At 40.8% G+C, this 19,523-nt stretch overlaps 1 protein-coding gene across 9 annotated transcripts in view; it reads right to left on the bottom strand.

Moving 5' to 3' along the window:
* FGD4 (FYVE, RhoGEF and PH domain containing 4) overlaps positions 1 to 19,523 on the bottom strand; it is a 114,478-nt gene that overhangs the window by 54,467 nt on the left and 40,488 nt on the right. For 2 of the 9 annotated variants that reach the window (XM_052667288.1, XM_052667289.1), the window contains exon 2: positions 10,801 to 10,840. The exons of 4 other annotated variants lie outside the window; for them this stretch is intronic. Coding sequence is in view for 1 of the 5 variants with exons in the window: in XM_052667284.1 (XP_052523244.1) it covers positions 3,668 to 3,683 (16 nt within the window). In the remaining 4 variants the exon portion in view is untranslated. Of the gene's footprint in view, positions 1 to 3,667; positions 3,936 to 9,223; positions 9,247 to 10,800; positions 10,841 to 18,293; positions 18,597 to 19,523 lie in introns of those variants that run through there. 3 more of the 9 variants (XM_052667287.1, XM_052667282.1, XM_052667284.1) reach the window with 3 other exon arrangements.

Below are 19,523 nucleotides of genomic sequence, written 5' to 3'. Positions count from 1 at the left end.
TCACAGAGCTCCCTTCAGCTTAACAGACCTGCACATCAGTGCCATCACCTCTTCAACATCATACATTTTATGCTATGAAATAGCCAAGATAAACAAATTCACAGCAATTTTATTTATTTCTCCATCTTCTCTTTTCCAGAATCCTATCTAAAATACATTTGAAAAAATAATAAGTATATGATGAATTTAAAATGTCATCTCATAAAGCTTAATTTGGAAAATTACAGTATTTTTCTTCATGAAGACTGGGATGAATATTACCACTCTGTTCCAAAAGTTCAACAGTCAGATGATTGTTTAAATCACTTCCCTATCTTCAAATGAGCAAATGGATAGGAAATCTTTAAGAAAAGGTCATGCAGAAGAAAAAATACATTAAGCCCACCAGCACTTCATGAACAGATACAAATTTAAAAGAGCTCAAGTTGTGTCCAGCACATTCAAAGGCCATGCAACTTTTCACTTTGCGCATATTCTGAAAATGAAAATGTTTATGGTCTTTGGACGGACCAAAAAAGGCTGCTCAAAACCAAACAACAAACCCACAAAGATGAGGGTACTTTATCCCCTCATTCCCACACCATCCTCTGAATTCTCACCACTTACTTCTTACCAATTCTAATACTTCTTGGATTTAACTCCAGGCCAATGAAATCCCAGCAGTAAACAATACACTCTTTTTATTATACTCGTTTTCTCCTGTGTGTGTGCTGAAATGGCTTGAGAAAGTCTAAAAGAAGGACTGGGCAGCCCCTTGGCAGCACTCTCCCATTTGATCAGGTGAGCTGCTCACAGAATTGCAGCCCTACCACAAGGACTCCTATGCAATATTTATCATTTTCCTTTAAGTCTCAGTGTATAGCAACAGAAGAGAGTATAAAAATATTCATTAAAACCAAACCAAACAAGCAAACAAAAAACCTGCCAGTTTGCTGTTGGGGAAGAAAGCCTTCCAAACAAAATCTATGAAATTAATCCTCATAAAAACCAACCCACATAAATCTCATAACATTTGTCTAAGACTAAACGTTCCATTTCTTGCACAGTGCAAGTTTTGGAAGCACTCCAGGTCCTCTCCACCTTTTATGACCTTACTCAGTTGTTGCTCCCCTCCTTCTTTTTCCTTTCTCCACTCTCCCCCCAACCAAGTGACACACTGTTCTTGTACGGGCTTCTTCACAAGCAAGTGAGAGCAGTCACAATATGTTAAATATTTTTACAACAAAATAAAGCAAAGATTGTGCTTTCTAACAGCCTGCTCTCCTCCCTGACAAGTATCGCCTGTCCAACTGTTAGGAACACAGGCTCTACATTTACACTCCTTAAGGTTTTAATGCTTTTGTCTTATAATGATCATAAGCGCAGAGCAGGCGGGAAGGATGGGGGCAAAGAAGCGTGCCATAGCTAGTTCGTATTTTTAGTAAAGACTCAACAATTTCACTAGGTTTACAAGCACTGACGTAAACCATCAGGCTGGCTTTCTCTGTTTACATAGCACCTAGCATGGAAAAGACTTGCAGAAGACTCTGGGGGCTGCAGTGGCAGAGCAAAGCGAAGTGATGATGCTAAGGAGAACACCTAGCTCTCTGGTGACTTCTATGGGTCACAGTGTCATTGAACTTTGCATAATCACTTTGCCTGAGATCAGTTTGTCAGTGATGCTTTCACCTTATAGTGAATAAGAAGAAAGCCACAAAGATCCTTTCTTCCAAAACACCGGAGCTTGCAAAAAGGTATGCTCTACAAAATTCATCTATTTGGCCTTCAATACTTTGAAGAATTCTTTTGCTTAGGCTATGGGACACGCTTTCAACTGCATGTTTTTGACTTTGCTGGAGAAGTGATTAAAGCAATGTGTGAATTTACATCCCTGACTAGGCATCCCTTCTGGTTCAGTGATTCCATCTCACCCACCTCTGACTGTAAGCAGACAGCACTCCAGCAAGAGACAGCAGAAACAGTAACTCCAGATGTCTTTCTGATGCAATATAAGAATGTCAAGGGATATTTGCTTGATTTCAAACCTGCACAGACTGGAACTACTTCATATCACCTTTTCTATGCATACTGTCTATTTTGTACTTTGGTCTCCTGATACCATTTGGAAAAGGTTATGCTATGAAATACTTACATGCTCTAAAAGCAAACTGATAGAAGCTCCTTCTGCTAGCCCTTCAAGCAAAGTATTTCCAAGACAGTCCACTACTGTCCTAACTGCTTTAATATAACTCATAATCAGAGTTGAAGCAAAGACGCTGTCTGAAAAACGCCACAATCTCTGGGTATACTCAGAGATCACAGCTTGACCAGTGTCCTTTACATTCAGATTGCCACTGTTACAAGTAAGTATGGTGTAGGCCTCTGCCAGATGAAATCACCAAATATAAACCAAAGGGCAAAAAGAAAGACAAGTCGTAATAGCAGAAATAGTAGTCATGGCACTCCATTGAGCTTCCTGAAAATCCACCAGGGTTATGTGTTGGATTTACGGGAAGAGAATACGCATACAGATCCCAGAAAACTGTTCTTAAGATTTGTGTGTGGGGGGGGGGGTAATAAAAAAAAGCTTCCTACAACCATATGTACAATTTTCTCAGGTTTCAGAAAAGTGATACACAAAGAACGAGAGTAAAAGTATGATTCCCATTCTGTCAAGGGGTCATCAATATCTAGAGGGAAAAGAGTAATGAAACAGATAAGGAAGTGGGATAAAATTTTAGAACAAGTGCTCTTTGTAGGCATGAAAAATCAGATGCCCACCACCAATGAAGTCAGGAAGCAGAGACATTTACATGCATCTGCTCCAAGCTTCTCTAGCAAATCCCTTAAGTTTACCCATGCAATCATTTCATTTCCTCTATTCACTCCCAGAAGGCTTTCCAGAGGGAAACTAGCATGCTGAACCCAAACCTCCCACAGTCGCATTTCACCTGTAGCTCTGTGGAGAACTGAAATAAAAACATGTAGCTGTTAGAGCTGAATACAAGCCCTGTTAATTCAACCTACCCTAAGCTGAACTTTTCTCAGAACTGTAAAATGCACTCACACGTAGGGCAGAAATTTCAAAAGTATTCTTAGAAGTTAGAAACATATTTGCAGTGCAAAACCTCACACCTTTCAAAGGGTGCGAGAAGGAAGAATAAGAAAATATCCTATTCTGTATATTAACAGTAGTCTAAGTGCAAGTTAAAGGGATTATTGCAAGATCACTCTAAGAAAAGCTAAGCATGTCAGAAGTGTACACCTATTTGCTGAAACAATAAGAGAGATTTCAACTGCTGATTCACAGAAGTGCACCATAGAAACCTTGCAGCTATGCAGAGATCTCTATAAGCCTGGCAAATGTGTCAAAAGTAGAAATAAACATCACAAAACTGATAGAAAGTCTTTAGCTAGTGAAAGCAACTGCAGAATGAGCCAAAAGTAACACAGTTCCCCGTGTGGCAGATTTACTGGGCAAGCAGCTCAAGCAACTGCAATCTCATTTACTCAGAAAAGGAGCAAAAAGACACCATCACATTCCAGTTGTATTGCCTCACAGCAGCCGGATTTTAACATGTTTATTTGCTACAAGGCACCCCTCTAGAAAACCTGACTCGTGCCTCTGGCCAAATTCCCCAAGCCTTGAAGAGATAAGGTTTAACAGAAGCATCCCATTCAATCTTACCTGGTTCAGAAGACATTTTTTTAAAATTATTATTATTTTTTTAATCTATTCCGGTAACACTGCACGAGGAATTGCTTTCACAACAGTAATAACCCTATGGCACGCTCCCATGCATCCTATTTACACGACTGTAAGCTGTCAGAAAGAGCTTCTTGCAGCGTACGCCGGCAGTTTACAGGCCAGCTCTTTCAATTACACTGTGCTCCTCCTCTTTGAAGGCCAGCCTTGTTTTGAGAGGAAAAACGTAAGCTTGCAAGCCAGTCAGCTCAGAGAAAGGAGTAAAGCCTGCTCACTATTAAAGAGGAAAAACAAAGAAATCAGCTTATGTAACGACATGCTGCTGGAGAAGGGAGGAGAGGGAGGAGAGAGAGGAGGAGGGACAACTGTAAATTGTTTTGTCTAATGACCCAGCTGCTGCTATAGAAGTTTTGCCTCTATAAACTACGTTGCTCTTTGAAAATAAAGCAGTGTCAAGGTTAAAGGACAAGTAGTGACTCTGTGCTTGGGACTTTGTTCTCCATTTACAGAGCATCGTGCATGTTTCTAATAGTATTTTTCCCTGTTTAATGTGTATGTAAACTTATTCCTAGAACAATGTAAACACAATGTGCAGGATGGTGACGCAGTGACCAGAAAAGTCTTCTTTTCATGAAAAATGCTATCCCATTTGGCACAGATTAAAGCTCCCTGCAGTCTCTTGAAATCAATTTTTAAATGGCACAAACTAGATCCTGTGCCCAAGGGTACAACACAAAGAGATTACAATGAATTCTGAACTGTGCAAATGCAAATGTTCAAAAAGTGAAAGGACTAACTGAAAAGAGAAGTTACAGCAAGTAGCATTTTGTTGTTGCTCACATGTGAGCTCTCCTATCACGTGGTCCCATGCTGGCCTGCAGTTATACCAGGAGGAGAAAGAAACTAGGATTTATAGTCCAGCCCTGTCAATTTGGATAATATGAATCAGAATACAGCAACCAGCTTCATTCACAGCAGCTGAGGTCAGCTCCAACCACAGCTCCAAACCATATCTCCCTGCAGCTCCTTCCTCCAAGGTCCACTCCTCAGCCTCATGTTCAAGGCTACGCACAAGCAAGCCTCTGCAGAACTGCTTTGAAGGACAACCAGCAAGGGTTACAGGGAATGCACTTGCAAAACAATCCACTGTTATGAATATCTGTTTTTCACTGAAGAGACAGCTCACTGGATGAGGGCAGCTAATTATTTCCTTTCTACTACAGATGTTGAGCAAAAGGATTTTTGCCAAAACCAGTGAAAACAACTGTTTTTCCCTACTGACTTCAAAACTTTGGCACATTTTTCTTCTCAAGACGATGAGGTTCGAGTTCTGTGCACACAGCTATGAAACCTAAATGGAACCCCTTTTTAGCACTTTGACACAGACTCTCATGTATTGTTTTTGTTGTGGGCATGTGTTTTATTAACAGCTAAAAGTGGAAACTGCAATTTGTCATACTTGTCACTCCTAGCCAGTAACCCTAGGGTCCCAGGGTCTTTTAAAGACACAGATCTCACTAACTTGGGTCATCAATACACCATTAACTCAGAAAGTGACTAAATGACAAAGTTGATGAAACAACGGACTAAGAGACTAAATTAAGAAACCCAATACATGGGTTATGTGTCTGTTCCGAAGTTCATCTCCAATAATTCAAAGACCACATCCTTACTTGGGCTTCCAGAGGGAAGAAGCCTACAACAGAACACCGCTTCTCTCCAGAAAAGCCTTTGCAGAGAAGATAACGTTTTTCTTTGTTTCCCATATTTTAAAGAACAAACTTTCCCCATCAGCCTGTTTTGTCCACTAGCAAGTGATTTTGCCAGTCTTCCTACAACCTGATGCACTCTTTCTAAGCCAGGACAGGCACTGATAATGTATGTTACAGAATTAGATGGCAGATTTTAAATGCAGATGGGATCCAGCATTAAAGTTTTCCATTCTCACACAAGCAACACAATGGGTTGGAAAACTAAAAGAAATGGCTGCAAAATAATATTAAAAGCAAGAACAATTATATAAATTTGAGTTACCGACCACCATAAGGGAAGAAAAGGTGAGGGGTCATCAGAGCAGTGCTGCAAAAAGCCACCAACTCTCCCTTTTGTGGGTACCGCAACTGTTTCAAACTCTTTCACATGAGCTGCGTGGGAGGGATGACATTTGAGCTGTCAGGTTCTGCTGATACCTCAAAAGTCTAAGGTGAGAGGCACACCTCCGAGATGGAAAGCACAGAAGACACCAGATCAGAGCTCTGACCTGCTCTGTAGGGCCCATCTTCTACCCATTCAGTAACGCCATCACTTGCAAAAAGAGCAAACTCAAAAAGAGCAACTACAGCAACTGATTTTCTCCAGTAAAGAAAGAATTTTTCAAAGTTGGAGGAAATTGTGAACTTCATTTCATTTCAAGAAGCAACGTTAAAACAGATATAAAGGCATCTCCAAGACATAACTTTGAAACACATGCTAAGTTCCTCCATCTTAAAAAAGGTAAAAGATTAATTGTTTTATCTTTGTTTGACTAGCTAGCAGATAAGGGGACTTAGGGAAGATTAGAACAGATACAGTGGGGACATCTTGTTAACCTATTCCCCTGGTTTCACATGAGTTTTATATCCAGCTTTGCTTACACAAGAACAGAGATAGTACAAAGTACAACCTACTCTCAAATGTCATATTAATTGTCAGCACGTTGACAAGAGGCACAGCTATGTCTTACCTTTCATTAGAACATGCCTATGAACTTTATAGTAAATAAACTAAGGAATAAAGTTAATTTTATTAAATTTCTTTAAAATCAGATAATGGGCACGGAGAATAGCTAGTTAAATGAAATGTTCTCATTAGTAGGTAATTAAAATCATACCACTGCGGAGCTGATGTCATTTAATACATACGAATAAAATAACTATTCAAACTAAAACCACTGTGGGTTTGGTCCACACTAAATTAGTGACGTTCTACCACACTGAGTTTTCTCAGCACAAAATCATTGGACTTCAGCACTCTAGTTCTAAAGCATTTTTACAGACGTCTCACAGTAAATATAGGACATTTACTCTGTTTTCCAACTCCAGGCACTCTGGAAACTAAACTTTACAAACTCTCTTAGCGCTTCTCCCACTTTGCAGCTAAGGGGGGCACAAATTATTTACCTCCTGGAATATTCTGAATTTGATGAAGCTGTAGTTGAGGAAAGTCATGTGATCATGAGCACTCAGGAAATCTGAAAAGTTGAACGAAGTATTGAAGAGCTACATGGGCAACATTCCACACTGACACACACCCCTGGAAACAAATCAGCTCATGTGACAGTGAATCACAGACCAACATTCAGCCTGCCTGCCTTTAACTGGCTTCCCACTGCAGATCCACTTCAAGCACTGTGTTGGAAGAGTTTTGCTGAGAACAGAGTGTCAGAATATGACATGAAGTTTCTTCAAGCCAGTGATGGAAAAAAAGTGATTTTTGTCTTACCTGAATGATCAGTAACCCAAGAGCCTTCTAGTATAGAACTTAGCAAAAGCACTTCTGAATTCCAAAATATCAGTGCTCTCTACCTTGAAAGCACACCCTCTTTTTTTTTCCTGTGACAGATCTTTAAGTGTCTCTCCAAGAAGAGACTTAAAACCACAACAACTAAAAAGGCACCTTTCACATGGCTCCTATAAGGTAGATACAGTTGTTCCACACTGTTACTAACCTTCTCCCTTTTCCTTTCTACCCCAGTTCTTCAAAAGCATGGCAATTTGGTCCTGGGTAAAAACAAAGGCATGCTTTGTCACTAATCCGTAACAGTTTTCAAGGTGCTGCTAAAAGTCAGATTTAAAACCTCTGCAATAATCTACAGTGAGGGTTTGGCTTGGCTCCTCACTGTTCATCAGGCAATGGGATTAACTGGCAAGGTACTGCAGACCTTCACCCCAAAGAAGTCCACTCTCCTGTCAGTCCTTCCTTGCGCTGTCCTTTTCTTGATTCTTGGAATAGTGTAAGATCAGTAAAAAGTGATGCAATGCTGGATGCTGGATACAAACCACTGCCAGGCATGCTTAGCTGAGGGGCAGCTGCTTTCTCCTCCTCCTGCTGCACCTTCTTGCTGGGCTGATGTGCAGGCTATCATCTGCTTGCTGTCTGAGCACTGCCTAGTGTACTGAGGCTTCAGACAAATGCAAAAGCCCAAAATAGTCCTACCACTGGTGCTCTGTGGTTCCTGTTGTCAGTAGTGCAGTACATGGCAATCAAAGGCAGGAAGTCCATGCAACAAATGGACAGTAAAACTGCAGAAGCTGAGCGTGGCAACAAAGTAAATGGCTTAAGAAGTCAAGCAGCCAGCTGTTAGGATCTGCATATGCGGAAAACTACCACACAGATGTTCAGATGTTTCCCCTCTCTGCCAAGGAAGGGAGAAGATAACATCCTCAAGGATGTGGGTTGTGTTACAGATGCGTTTCAGTCTAATGGTTCTAGTACACGAACTGATCGTACTCCCATCATTCCCCCCTTGCAGCTATAGTCAAGATTCACTGTTATCAAAACATCAGCCCAAGATTAGCCAATGTAACCCAGCAGAAAAATCTCCATCAGCAAAGCAAACAGTTTTCTTTCAGGTCAGCAAGCTGAACCAGTGCTTTCTACAAGGTGACAAGCTCTGTGAGGTGCATAGTGGAAATCACAGCACTGCACAGCTCAGCAGGAACAGAAGTGCTCATACCAGTGCCAGCCTGTCACATTAACTCAGCTCTGACATCTCATCCGGGGGCAGTAGTGGGGGACAGCCCATGACTGCAGAGGTTAATGATGACTGAATGCAGTAGCTGTGAAGCGTTGACAGGAAGCCCTGAATGGGTACACAAAGGGTGAAATTCATGCATGATTGCCCAATATCCTCAGGAGAGGCAAGGCAAGATAATCAGTGAGTAGCCCAAGAGGGCGGTTATGTCAAGCTACTGGTTGATGAAGGGACATGCTGCTCTTCCTCACTTTGCTGAGAGTCTTCTCTGGCAGTGCCAAAAGCCAGTTCAGATCACTAATCTGCCAGAAACATACTAATTTTCCCTTGGATTGGTATGATAACTTAGCATGCTGAGCTGGCCTATGGGGTCAGATTATCTTCAGTGCCAACAGAAGGAGAAAGGAAGATAGAGGACAAATTCCTTCCAGTAAGCAAACCCAGTAACATTGTCTCATTAAACTGCCTTCCTGAGGCTTTGCCATCCAGTCAAGTGAGGAGGGAAGAAGCAATGGTACAACTCAAGTTTTGCATGTACCCACCAAAAAATAAAATGGGTAACAAACTTCTAGATTCAGCAAGTGACCTACAGAAACAAGTGACCAAGGATTAAAATGAACAAGGATAAATCCAGACAGCAGTGGGCTGAGTGTGAAGGCAGTTTAGAAATGAGTATTTAGGACTACCATAACAAAAACCAACAACAGGACCTTAACTAGATAAGTCAGCCACCACGGGTGAGAAACATTATGAGAGATCCTGGATCTGCAGCATAACAGAAACAATTGTGTTATAATGGCACTTACCCTTCCAGTTCTGAGAACAAAAACTATTCCATTGGTTCCATGCAGCCATGGGAGGCAATGAACTCATTGCCTGTTGTCACATCCGTGGCTTTCCCCATCCTGTGCCAAGGGCACAGCTCTCCTGGCTCACGAGCAAGGATTTGGGTTTGAAACAAGCAATACCAAGGAAGGTGAGATGAGTAGTTGCCATGCCACAGTTCGAAAGCAAATATCAGTATTTCTCCATCCTTTTTTCCCCCCTCCAGCTCAGCTGTAACACATGCTCCAAAGGAAAAGCCAGTAGCTGCACAAAAGCCCAAAGGACATGTAAAAAGAGTTCTTAAGGGAAAAGTCTGCCTTTTTGTCCTATGTTTGCACAGCATTTGTCATTGTCGAATCTCAGTGTCTGCAATTTACTTGAAGCATACAAGCAACACAACACCCTCCAAAGAAATAATTAAATGCTCATAGTTCTACAAAAATGAAGGACGTCTCCTGAAGATGTTTGAGCAGCCTGTTTGACTGCCATCTCCTAACCATATAAAGCTGTACTTCTGTAACTTCAACTATTTCTCGTATTTACAAAAAATCCAGGAAACTGTGGTTCATTGTTCAAGTAATCTTCTCTAGTAGAAAGATCATCAACTGCTAAAAGAACTTTGATTTAAAATAGGAGAAGTGGACAAAGGCTTTGCCTTATTAACTGAGTTTGATTGTCCAGTAAAAATAAAAATAAAAAAAATAGCTGAACAGTTTTCTATTTCTGTTCTTAATTCTTACACTTCCTGTTCTTAATGTTTTTAATCTGGCTAGTTTCTACAAAATTGAAAGAAAAGTCTCATGTTGCAATTTAGGGAAGAGGAAGTGACTACAGTGCTATCCCTTCTGTTACACTAGCATACAGTGAGCAAATAAATACCAAGTGGAGACTCTGCAGCCTGGCAGCTCTGCCTTTCCTCATGTTGTATTCATGCTTTCCCTTCCCCACACCTTCCCTTGAAGAAAACCACTTCTCCATCTCTCCTACCTGCACTGCAGGTGTTGCTTCATCCCCAGTGACCCCATTACCTTCAAGGAGGCCACTTATCACTGCCTCCAGCCAGGATGGAAGTCTATAATGCCAGAGCCCAGCGGTGCCAGGCTGGTGCTTATCAGGTGAGAACCATGTGGTAGCTGCTACCATAGAAAGCCACGTTCTTCCTTTACAGAGAGCCCAAAAAAGAGAAGAGGGGATGGAGATGTTTGGGACCCATCCCGGTAGCACTGTGCCACCTGCCTTTCTTCACCCGCAGATTCAACATATTGCTCATTTAACAACTTTGCAAAACAGCTGAAGAACGCAGACTCTCCTTTTCTGGTTAATTTAGCTTTTGGTTACACATTACATGTAAAAAAGAACATGCTCGTTTTAGGAGGGGGACAACAACAACAATAAGCCAGGAAAACAATAACAACAAAAAAACAGCAACCAAACCAAACAACACAATCCGAACTAGAAAAATAATCGCACAGACTTTTCTCTACATTTAGCCATAGGTGAAAAGCTGCATCCTCAGCTTTAAAATTATCCCTGCCATGTTAAAAACCCAGAGACTCACCAGATCAACAGGTCAGAACACAGCGAGAGTGATTCTGTTTCTATATAGAGATAATAACAAAAAATAAATTTGGGCAGTGTCAGATAGTAAATATAAAATAAATTATTTTTGTTTGGAGTTAACAAGAAAACAACATGTAAGATTCATGATAAGCACCTGAGTGGGAGACATCAGTACATTTCCAGAGTAGATAAGCACATAAAAATAAGTGGTCAAGAAAAAAAAAATAACTAAAAATTCATTCAATCTAATATCCTATAGCTGAAAAGAGCAAGTAGCAAATATTTGGGTAACCTAGCAGAAGCTGATAATGATTCTTCCCTCAATGCCCATGGCTTCCAGCATTTCTTGTCTAGGGATTGGAGTCAGCAGATGCATTCATACTGTATTTTACAGCTGCTGACAGACATTCACCATGGATTTGTTTGGTCTCTTCTCAAATCCCACTTGTATTTCTTGTACAGAACATGCAATAGTGTAAGCGTTTTCAACACATTTAACCTACTCTGACTGTGCTTTTTGGAGAAGAGAAAGTTGGTAACACAGTACTGCTGTCCTTTCCCTTCCACACTTTGCCAACATCTCCATCACATTCTGTGAGACATCAGGGTAACTTTCTCCAGAACACATCAGCTCCTAAGAACATCTTGGGACTAAAAAAATTCCACTATCGGGACTATTTCCTTCTGCTTTAAACATACAAACCAACAGCTTTAGACTCTTTGTCCTCTAGCCCAACCTAGTACTTATGAGATAGTCAGCAAACTGGGACCTTCTTTACAGAGTCTTTTTAAGTCTCATTAGCTCCTGCCATGACTACATATTACTGATTTTTTAATTTTTGCTTTTATTTTTTCCAGTCTGTAACTTCAAACTAAAAGGGAAGAGATTTAGATCGGAAATAAGGAAGGTTTTTACAGGCAGGGTGGTGAGGCACTGGCACAGGCTGACCAGAGAGGTGGTGGATGCCCCATCCCTGAAGACACCCAAAGTCAGGCTGGACGGGGCTCTGAGCGACCTGATCTACCTGCAGGCATCCCTGTTCACTGCAGGGGGTTGGACCAGATGGCCTTTAAGGGTCCCTTCCAACTCAAACAATTTCATGATTCTATGATCTAGCCTTGCTAAATTCAAGTGTCCAAAGGGAAATGACCAAGAGGGATTCCCCAAACAAAATTATTTCAGAAAAGGAAGGTGATGATAACAGAATGTGGTGGAAAAATGACGTAATTTAGAAGTTTATTTCAGTTTTTGATACAATATGGGTGCAAGATCAGTGACAGTCATGACTGGCCATTTTACATAGTGAAGTTACACTGACAGTTAAACACAGCCTTCATGGAGACTGCATTAGCACTAATGAAACTACAATTTCCTTTAAATTACCACTATCCACACCTCAAACCTCATCAGCTCAGCCTCTAATAGCTTTTCATCATCTATTTTAACACAAAAAACAATGAATAAGCTTTTTCTCACAGTTCTTTTGCTGCTGTACTCAAAAAAATCCCCACAACCCCAGAATCAGAAAAAATGCCAGCTATAAAACATACATAGTAAAAAGTCATTGTTGCCTTTCTTATGGAAATGGATTCTAAAACTTCACCCGATTTTGAAACAAACATGGATTGAAACAGTGCTCAGGGATCCACAAAGAAAATCTTAATAAATCAAAACATGATGAATACATTCCAGTATCAAATAACTGTAAGCAGATCACACTGGATTGAGTGGATTTCCTTCCCATAATGACTGTGTCCCATGCATTGTTTTTCACGGCAAATGTCTACATGAAATTGCAGTCAGATCACATTTCTGTTAGCTTTGTAGATCATTCACACATGCTGAAGATTTTACACAGAGCACACACATATATGCAAAAAAAACCCCTCTCAGCTAGCAACTGATGTTCTGTTCCTATGTTAAACAACAAGCAAAAAACATTCTACAATTTTCAGCATCTTTTAACAGAAAGAAAATTTGGGAATATTCTCAGTCATACCAGGCTAATATCAGCAACAAGACGGGTCTTGAAAATGTAAGTCGATTGTTTACAAAGAACATACTTTGTAATTAACAAGAGCAGCTTTGCAGACAAACACATAAATAAAAAACACAACAAAGTAGCAATCATACTCTTAGGCCAGCAGCAAGGCCACAGCATGCAGAACAAACAGCAAAATGAGTAAAAACTTGTGCTTTACCTACAGCAAGCTGGATGAGTTTTTCTAAAGAGCATGTACCAAAAATAACACAATGCTAGCAGACAGAACAGTGCAGCACTGCTGACTTCACTGAGCACAAATAGCGTTCACACACTTACCTCTGAATATTTCATCAGATTAGGTTGTGTTGTGTTTTCAGTTTCAGGTAAAGTTTTAATTCCACCACTAAGCTTTCCATTTCATTTTGACTTTGAGTAGCTATTTTTAAGATTTCCTAGCAGCTTCCACAATTAAAACTGACTCACACATTGGAAATCTTGACAAGCCAAAAGACAAGAAAGCTTGCCAGTTGCTTTACAGTGGGTGTCCAAGTCATAACAGCAAAATAGGGCTCCAAGCAATGGCATGAACAAGAGCTACTGAAGAGAATCGACATCAAAATTAGTCATGGAATCTGACTTGGCATACAGAGCTGCCAGAGAATTCTTAAAAAGAAAAGTGGCAAGGAAAAATGCAGTTATATAAACTATGAAATCTTAATATTTTGGCAAGCTTAACAGCTGTTCAATACTCAACCGCATTGAACACATTTAAAGACAGCATCAAGATATTTCTGCTAGGTGACAGATATCGGTCTCAGTGTAACTACTGAAAGCATTATATGGAAAGCCATCATAAACTATTTTGAATTAATGAAAAGAAACTTCATGCTTTCACTCATTTTCCTTAGCAGTGACCTCCTTAAGAAGAGGAAGACGAAAATGTTAATTCATGTAAGAATTGGGAGTGGAATGTGGCAGAATGAAAGTCATGCTGGGACAGAGGAGACACCAGTTAGGAAAGTGTGAGTCTTACCCTGCAGAAATAACTAAGTACAGAATCAAACCGTTACTCAAAGCTTTTGAGCTCATCTTCCTTCTACCACCCTGCACTCCAGGGAATACAACACACTGCCTGTGACACAGCTGAGTGTCTGCAAAACAAAACCTCTGACTGCAAAAAAGAATGGAATTCAAGACTTTTGAAGCCTCGGTCCCCAGTTTAGGCAGAGTTCATCAGCTGAGAAGGCTCAAATGGTACATATTTTTAATCTCAGCTACCAAATGCATACTGGAAACACAGAGCTGTAATCACAGCTCCTATTTAACTGGGGATGAATGTGGAATTTTTGTTTTCCCAAAGAGTAAGCATAAATGGAATAACACTGAATAGCACAGTTAGCTGCATCTGTATGATCTTCATGAAGGTGAGTGAGGAAGCCATAATAGTAAAGTATAATCCAAAGGATATACATGCTAACAGAAGCCTGCTGGTAGTCAAGAACAAGCATTAAAAACTGCACTGAAGAATCCTCTGAAGATGAACAGCTGGAATAGCATTCGTACTAGCCAACTGTCAAGACCAGACGACTTCCCATCCTTCTGATCCAAAACATCTCTGCTCTCCATTCCCTGTTCTGTGAAGCACTGAGGATTGGCCATGGCTATTGGCTCTGGGTAGAACGGTAGAATTCGATTGTCAAGCATCTGCTTCAATGTTCTGACAACAAGACTCTCATGACAGCCAATTTTGATTTGAAAGATTTTGATCTTTCTTGCTCAGTCTCTGAAGCACAATGTAGCACTGGCTTTTGTCATTTACTACAGTTTAAAGTTGTGGTTAAAGTTTGTTTGTTTTCAATAGCCTGTAACAATCTGTAATTATCTATGTACTGAAAGAGAAGTCCATTGAACAGCTAAATGAGACATAAATCACATGGTTGTCAGCGACTATCCATTTTTGAGCTCCACTTTTCTTATTGTACTCAAGTATTTGCTATGCTTAGTTATTATTACAAAATAAACAATTCTCATGTATTTATCAGAACAAACAGTACTTTTGCACTTAAAATCAATACCTAATTGTTACGTACAGTTGTACTGTACATAACACTGTACACAAAACTGTACATAAGACAACTGGATGAACCAAACACCTCTGAAATAATGTCTCTTCAAAACATTTGTTATTTGGCTTGCAGTTATTTGCCTCCTCCGTTCTCTTAACTGTGAAGACTGAGCAATGATTAAGTGAAAGGAGTGTTTGCTGAAATCATTCCAGCTCCCCTTGGAATAGACTAAAAAAAACCTGCCACAATTCCTAGGTGTGTCATGACTCCACGCACTGCCAGTCTCTCACATTTAGTCATGCATGAATACCTCATTGCATTGGTTTAGTAAGAAGATCTGCTTTAATTTCACAGATTCATGAAGTTTCAAGCAAATTTCATGTTTTCTAAAATCTGGTACAACAATTCCTAGTGTCATCCAAGAAGTGTTAATGCCTGCATTTTGTCCTTACCCATACAAGGCACAGAAGACGTGAGTCCTTACAGACAGACCAACAGCAGCAGTGCTGTGTCAGCAGCTCTGTCCTCCCACATCCAGCATCTCGAGGACTCCATTATTCCGTGTGAGTTGCAAAGGGAACAGTTTGTAAACAGCCACCAAGACTTCCCAAAACAGCAAACTCTCCAGAGGGAGCTGCAGGCTTTAACCTCCAAATAGCCATGCTACCATGAGGAAACGGTACAGACCCTCAGCATTTTTGTTTTAATGTTCACAATGCACTAGTAAATGGCAGGAGAGAATGTGAATCAAAAACTGAGCGTGTTTAAAAACTCTGCAAATTAGCAGCCTGAAGACAACGTATAAATAAAGGCAAGTCTTGTCAAACAGCATTCCACAGACATGCGTCGAATGAAAAGCAGAAAGACTTGTCTGTTTGAAGAGAACAATTGTGATCGTTTATATGCAAGCCAGCCTCCTGTATATTGACTCAGAATTTCACCATTTAGTAGCAACTCTCACTAAAAGCTCAGTGTGTGTATATATATATACATTTATATTATGAACAAGATTATGAAAAACCCACTGTATACCAGGCTGTTTTTCTAGGCACTAATTAGTTGGGAGTCCATTCAGAGTGCCTTTTTTCTAAGGTGATATATCAAATTGAGTTTGCCATCCTAAGAAAAAATCCCACTACTGAGTACAATGTCTGCTGGCCCACAAAGCCTGTGTTTTGGAACAAATCTCCTTCAAGAGATCATGTGGCAGACTGCACTGACCCTCATTTGTTTGCATTAAGCATAAATATCAGAGCTGACCATAATAATCCACCAAAGTCTAAAATATATCTTTTAAAAAATAATTAATTTCAAGCAGACATTTAACAGTTGCTCTGTTAGATGGAAATGGGATGCCTACTATGAAAGGCCAGATGCTCAAATGGATTAAAGAGTGCCTAGTCTTTAAATCCCGTATCTGCAATGAAGTCTGACCTAGTGACCTAAAGTAAAATTTAGTTGTAGAAAATAAGTGTATTTAACAGCCACATAGAGATCATTCTGAAAAGGAAATAATAATTAAAAAAATAATATTTTTCTCAGGCCTCTGCTCATCAGAGAATAAAATAAGTAGAGCCAGAGAATGCCAAATGGAAAGTCCCATTGCTTATCCTTGGAGCAGGTTTAGCGAAGGCAGTAGAAAAACAAGCTTCCCAGCACATTAAATAGCAATGAGGAATAATCACTTCCAGGAGGACTTACAAGACATTACCTTTAGGTCAATATGATTGCTGCTTTCTGCGAAGACTTGTCACTGATCCAGTATTTCCCATCCCCACTGAGAGAGAAATTCTGCTGGCAACAGCTGCCTTGCTAGAAGCGGATCAGTGAACAGAAAGGCATTCCACATCAGCTCCAGGATGACCTCAGGGTGGTTACCCTTCCCTCCTAACACCCTCAGCAAGCTTCAGCGCTGTGTTTGAAGGGTGGAAGTCTGATCTCCTTCCAAGCACAAAAGCCAACCTGCCTCCCGTGCTCTTTCTAAATGATGCAATTACAGACATGCAACCGTGTCTGAACAAGCAGCCCGTTGCACTTGCACAGATTACCCACTTCAATGGCAACAGAATGCTTAAATTAAGGATAAAGAAGGGGTTAAAAAGAAGTATTTTGAATTACAAAGGTAATGAAGCTTCCGTTGAGAAGACTCAACCTGTTCCACCAACTTGGAAGAGTAACCTAACATCTGAAAAGACTTCAGACATAAGAAGAATAAGAAAAGCTGGTGTACAACCAGCAGTATAAGTATTCGAAGAAATAACCACTCCCTTCCCTCCTACACTTTTGATAGGCAATAAGACTTGGAAAGCCTCTCCAAGGTTAAAAATTGATCACAGTCAACTATGTTGCAATAGCGACTAATTAACCACACTGTTAACTTTTCTCCTGGACTCCAATGCACTGACATTTTACATGCATGAAGCAGAGAGCAGAATTAGGACCAACACAGTTTTAATTAAAAGGTTCTAACAGTATTCTCCCATGCAGCAAATGAAAATGGCAGTCCTGGGAAGAGGGATGCAGTGTAAGAGCTTTATTTGAAAAGGGAAAGTCCCTACATGACTAAAAATATTTGCCGGTGTAAATCTTTATCTACTCAGCATACAACAGGACTCGAAGGAATGAATTTTAGTGCTCCTTATGACAGTGATTCAAACTGCAAACAAACGTTTACCATGCATTTCTTATGAAAAAAAAAAAATCAATATGCCTTCTCCTGGAGGGTAGCAAAAATGTCTTTTAGAGGACACAAAAGCCTTACAAGCATATACTTCCAATTTTTTTTTTTTTTCCTTTCCATGACATCCTCCCAACAAGACAGTCACAATATCTGCAGGGCATCCTGAAAACTTGTGCAAAGTCTCTGCACAATTAAGCTACTCCAAAATGTTTGGTCAGTTTGTGAGCTGGAAACAGGGGCAGAGGGTGGGAGTAAAGAGTGAAAGAACTGATACTGCATTCTGCTTACCTTACACGGCTTCCTCTGTACAAACTGAATGAAACACCCGAAATATCTATTGTATCGATGGCTCTATTTCAATGTTACCCCCCATCTCACCATTCAGTACAGTACAAAAAACAAAGTACATATCACATATATGTGTGTATATATATATACGTATATATCACTCAGACAAAAAGCAATCAATGTGAAAAGGCACATAAATCAAACAGATTTGGCAGCGAACAGCATTTCATAAAGACAAGAGATATGAATTGCTCCATTTGTGTCAGAGTGGCCAGTGATTGTTCTGACTTACTGCTTTAATGACCCCAAATTAAACTGCTTGAACCAAAAGAGAAATCTTTAAAACACAACTGCTCCTCCTCCCCGCTGCACTCCTAACAATAAGCATTATTGCCATGGTGCTACCGGCTTCAATCATAAATACATCGCCCCATTAAAAATCACCTGCACACGTTACGAATTCAGCACTGACCTTACAGAAAGCCACGTTTACTCCTCTTGGCTAGAAAACATTAACAGTTTTGGTAAAATCCCTTTATGTGCTGCTCCAGCTCGCTCATTCAAGCCTTCCATTACCACACTCCATTGCAGATAATTGCAGCCAGCACACGCTCCCTTGCTCGTGCCGGTTCCCAACCCAGCATGGATAATCACATTCCAGCGGGGAGCGAACAGATGGCAGCCTCCATGGTAACCAGTCCTTCCCAGCTAGTGGGAGCACTGGGAGACTACCGGAGACTGGGCAACAAGCGCTCTTTGTGCTTCAGCCTTGCAAATCCTTCCCAAAGGGAGAGCCGGCTGCGGGCGCGCACTGGGCATGCCTAGCAGGTGCCGTGCCTTCGCCAGCAGGCTGGGAGCACCTTTAACAAAGCTTTCCACCAGGTTTAACCTTGACACTGCTTCTACCTGTCTCTCCAGGGGGGAAAAGGGGTGTAACGCACATGCTAAGATGGAAGTAGAGATAGCAAGAATTTTTTTATGTTTTTAAAGCACAGAAGGGTTCAGAGAAATAAGCTGAGAGCAGTTTTCTCCCTCCTGGCAAAATTATTTTCTGAAGGAAGGCTTATTTTCCCTGAATGAGTTTCAGTTCAGTACTAACGGAACATGTGCTGCCTGTTCTCTATCTTCTGGACCCTGCAATTGCACTCCAAGAGCATCCCAGTCCCAATTTCTCCCAGTCCAGGTTTTATTCACCAGGAATGGACTAATTCCTTACTTTTGGTCCTCCTTTGAGGCTTACCTGCTCTTGCTACTGCTGCTGATTCAGCAGGCAGAAGCTGCTGTTTCTCTGCTGTACAGTTAGGCTGCTGGTGGGGGTGTGGCTGGAAAAGCTTTTGGATTTTTGGCATCAAAGCTGGACCTGAAACCACAGCTCTCACTGGTCCAGGTGCTGCACCACTATGCACCTCCAGCAATGGTGTGCAACAGCTCAACACAGCCAGATTCCCACTGACCTCAGCTGGGAATAAGAAGTAGTAAGTTCTAAAGAGCAACCAGTAACAGTCTTGTCTGGAAAAAAAGAGCCAGGGAAGAATATATTAAGCCTTTCTAAGATAATGAGTTGCACAGGACCACATCCTAGTACATTTAAGGTCCTAACCACAGGATGTGAAGTACACAACACAGTAGCTCATGGACTGACTGTGCTGACGCATTCAACTTTTGTTTCCCTTACTCTTGAAGCCATGCAATGCGTATGACT

Source organism: Tympanuchus pallidicinctus, unplaced genomic scaffold (assembly GCF_026119805.1).
Source record: "Tympanuchus pallidicinctus isolate F22 unplaced genomic scaffold, pur_lepc_1.0 scaffold8, whole genome shotgun sequence".
Classification (NCBI taxonomy): Eukaryota; Metazoa; Chordata; class Aves; order Galliformes; family Phasianidae; genus Tympanuchus; species Tympanuchus pallidicinctus.
Note: the sequence above shows the minus strand (reverse complement) of the source record. Positions and strands in the feature narration are given on the sequence as shown.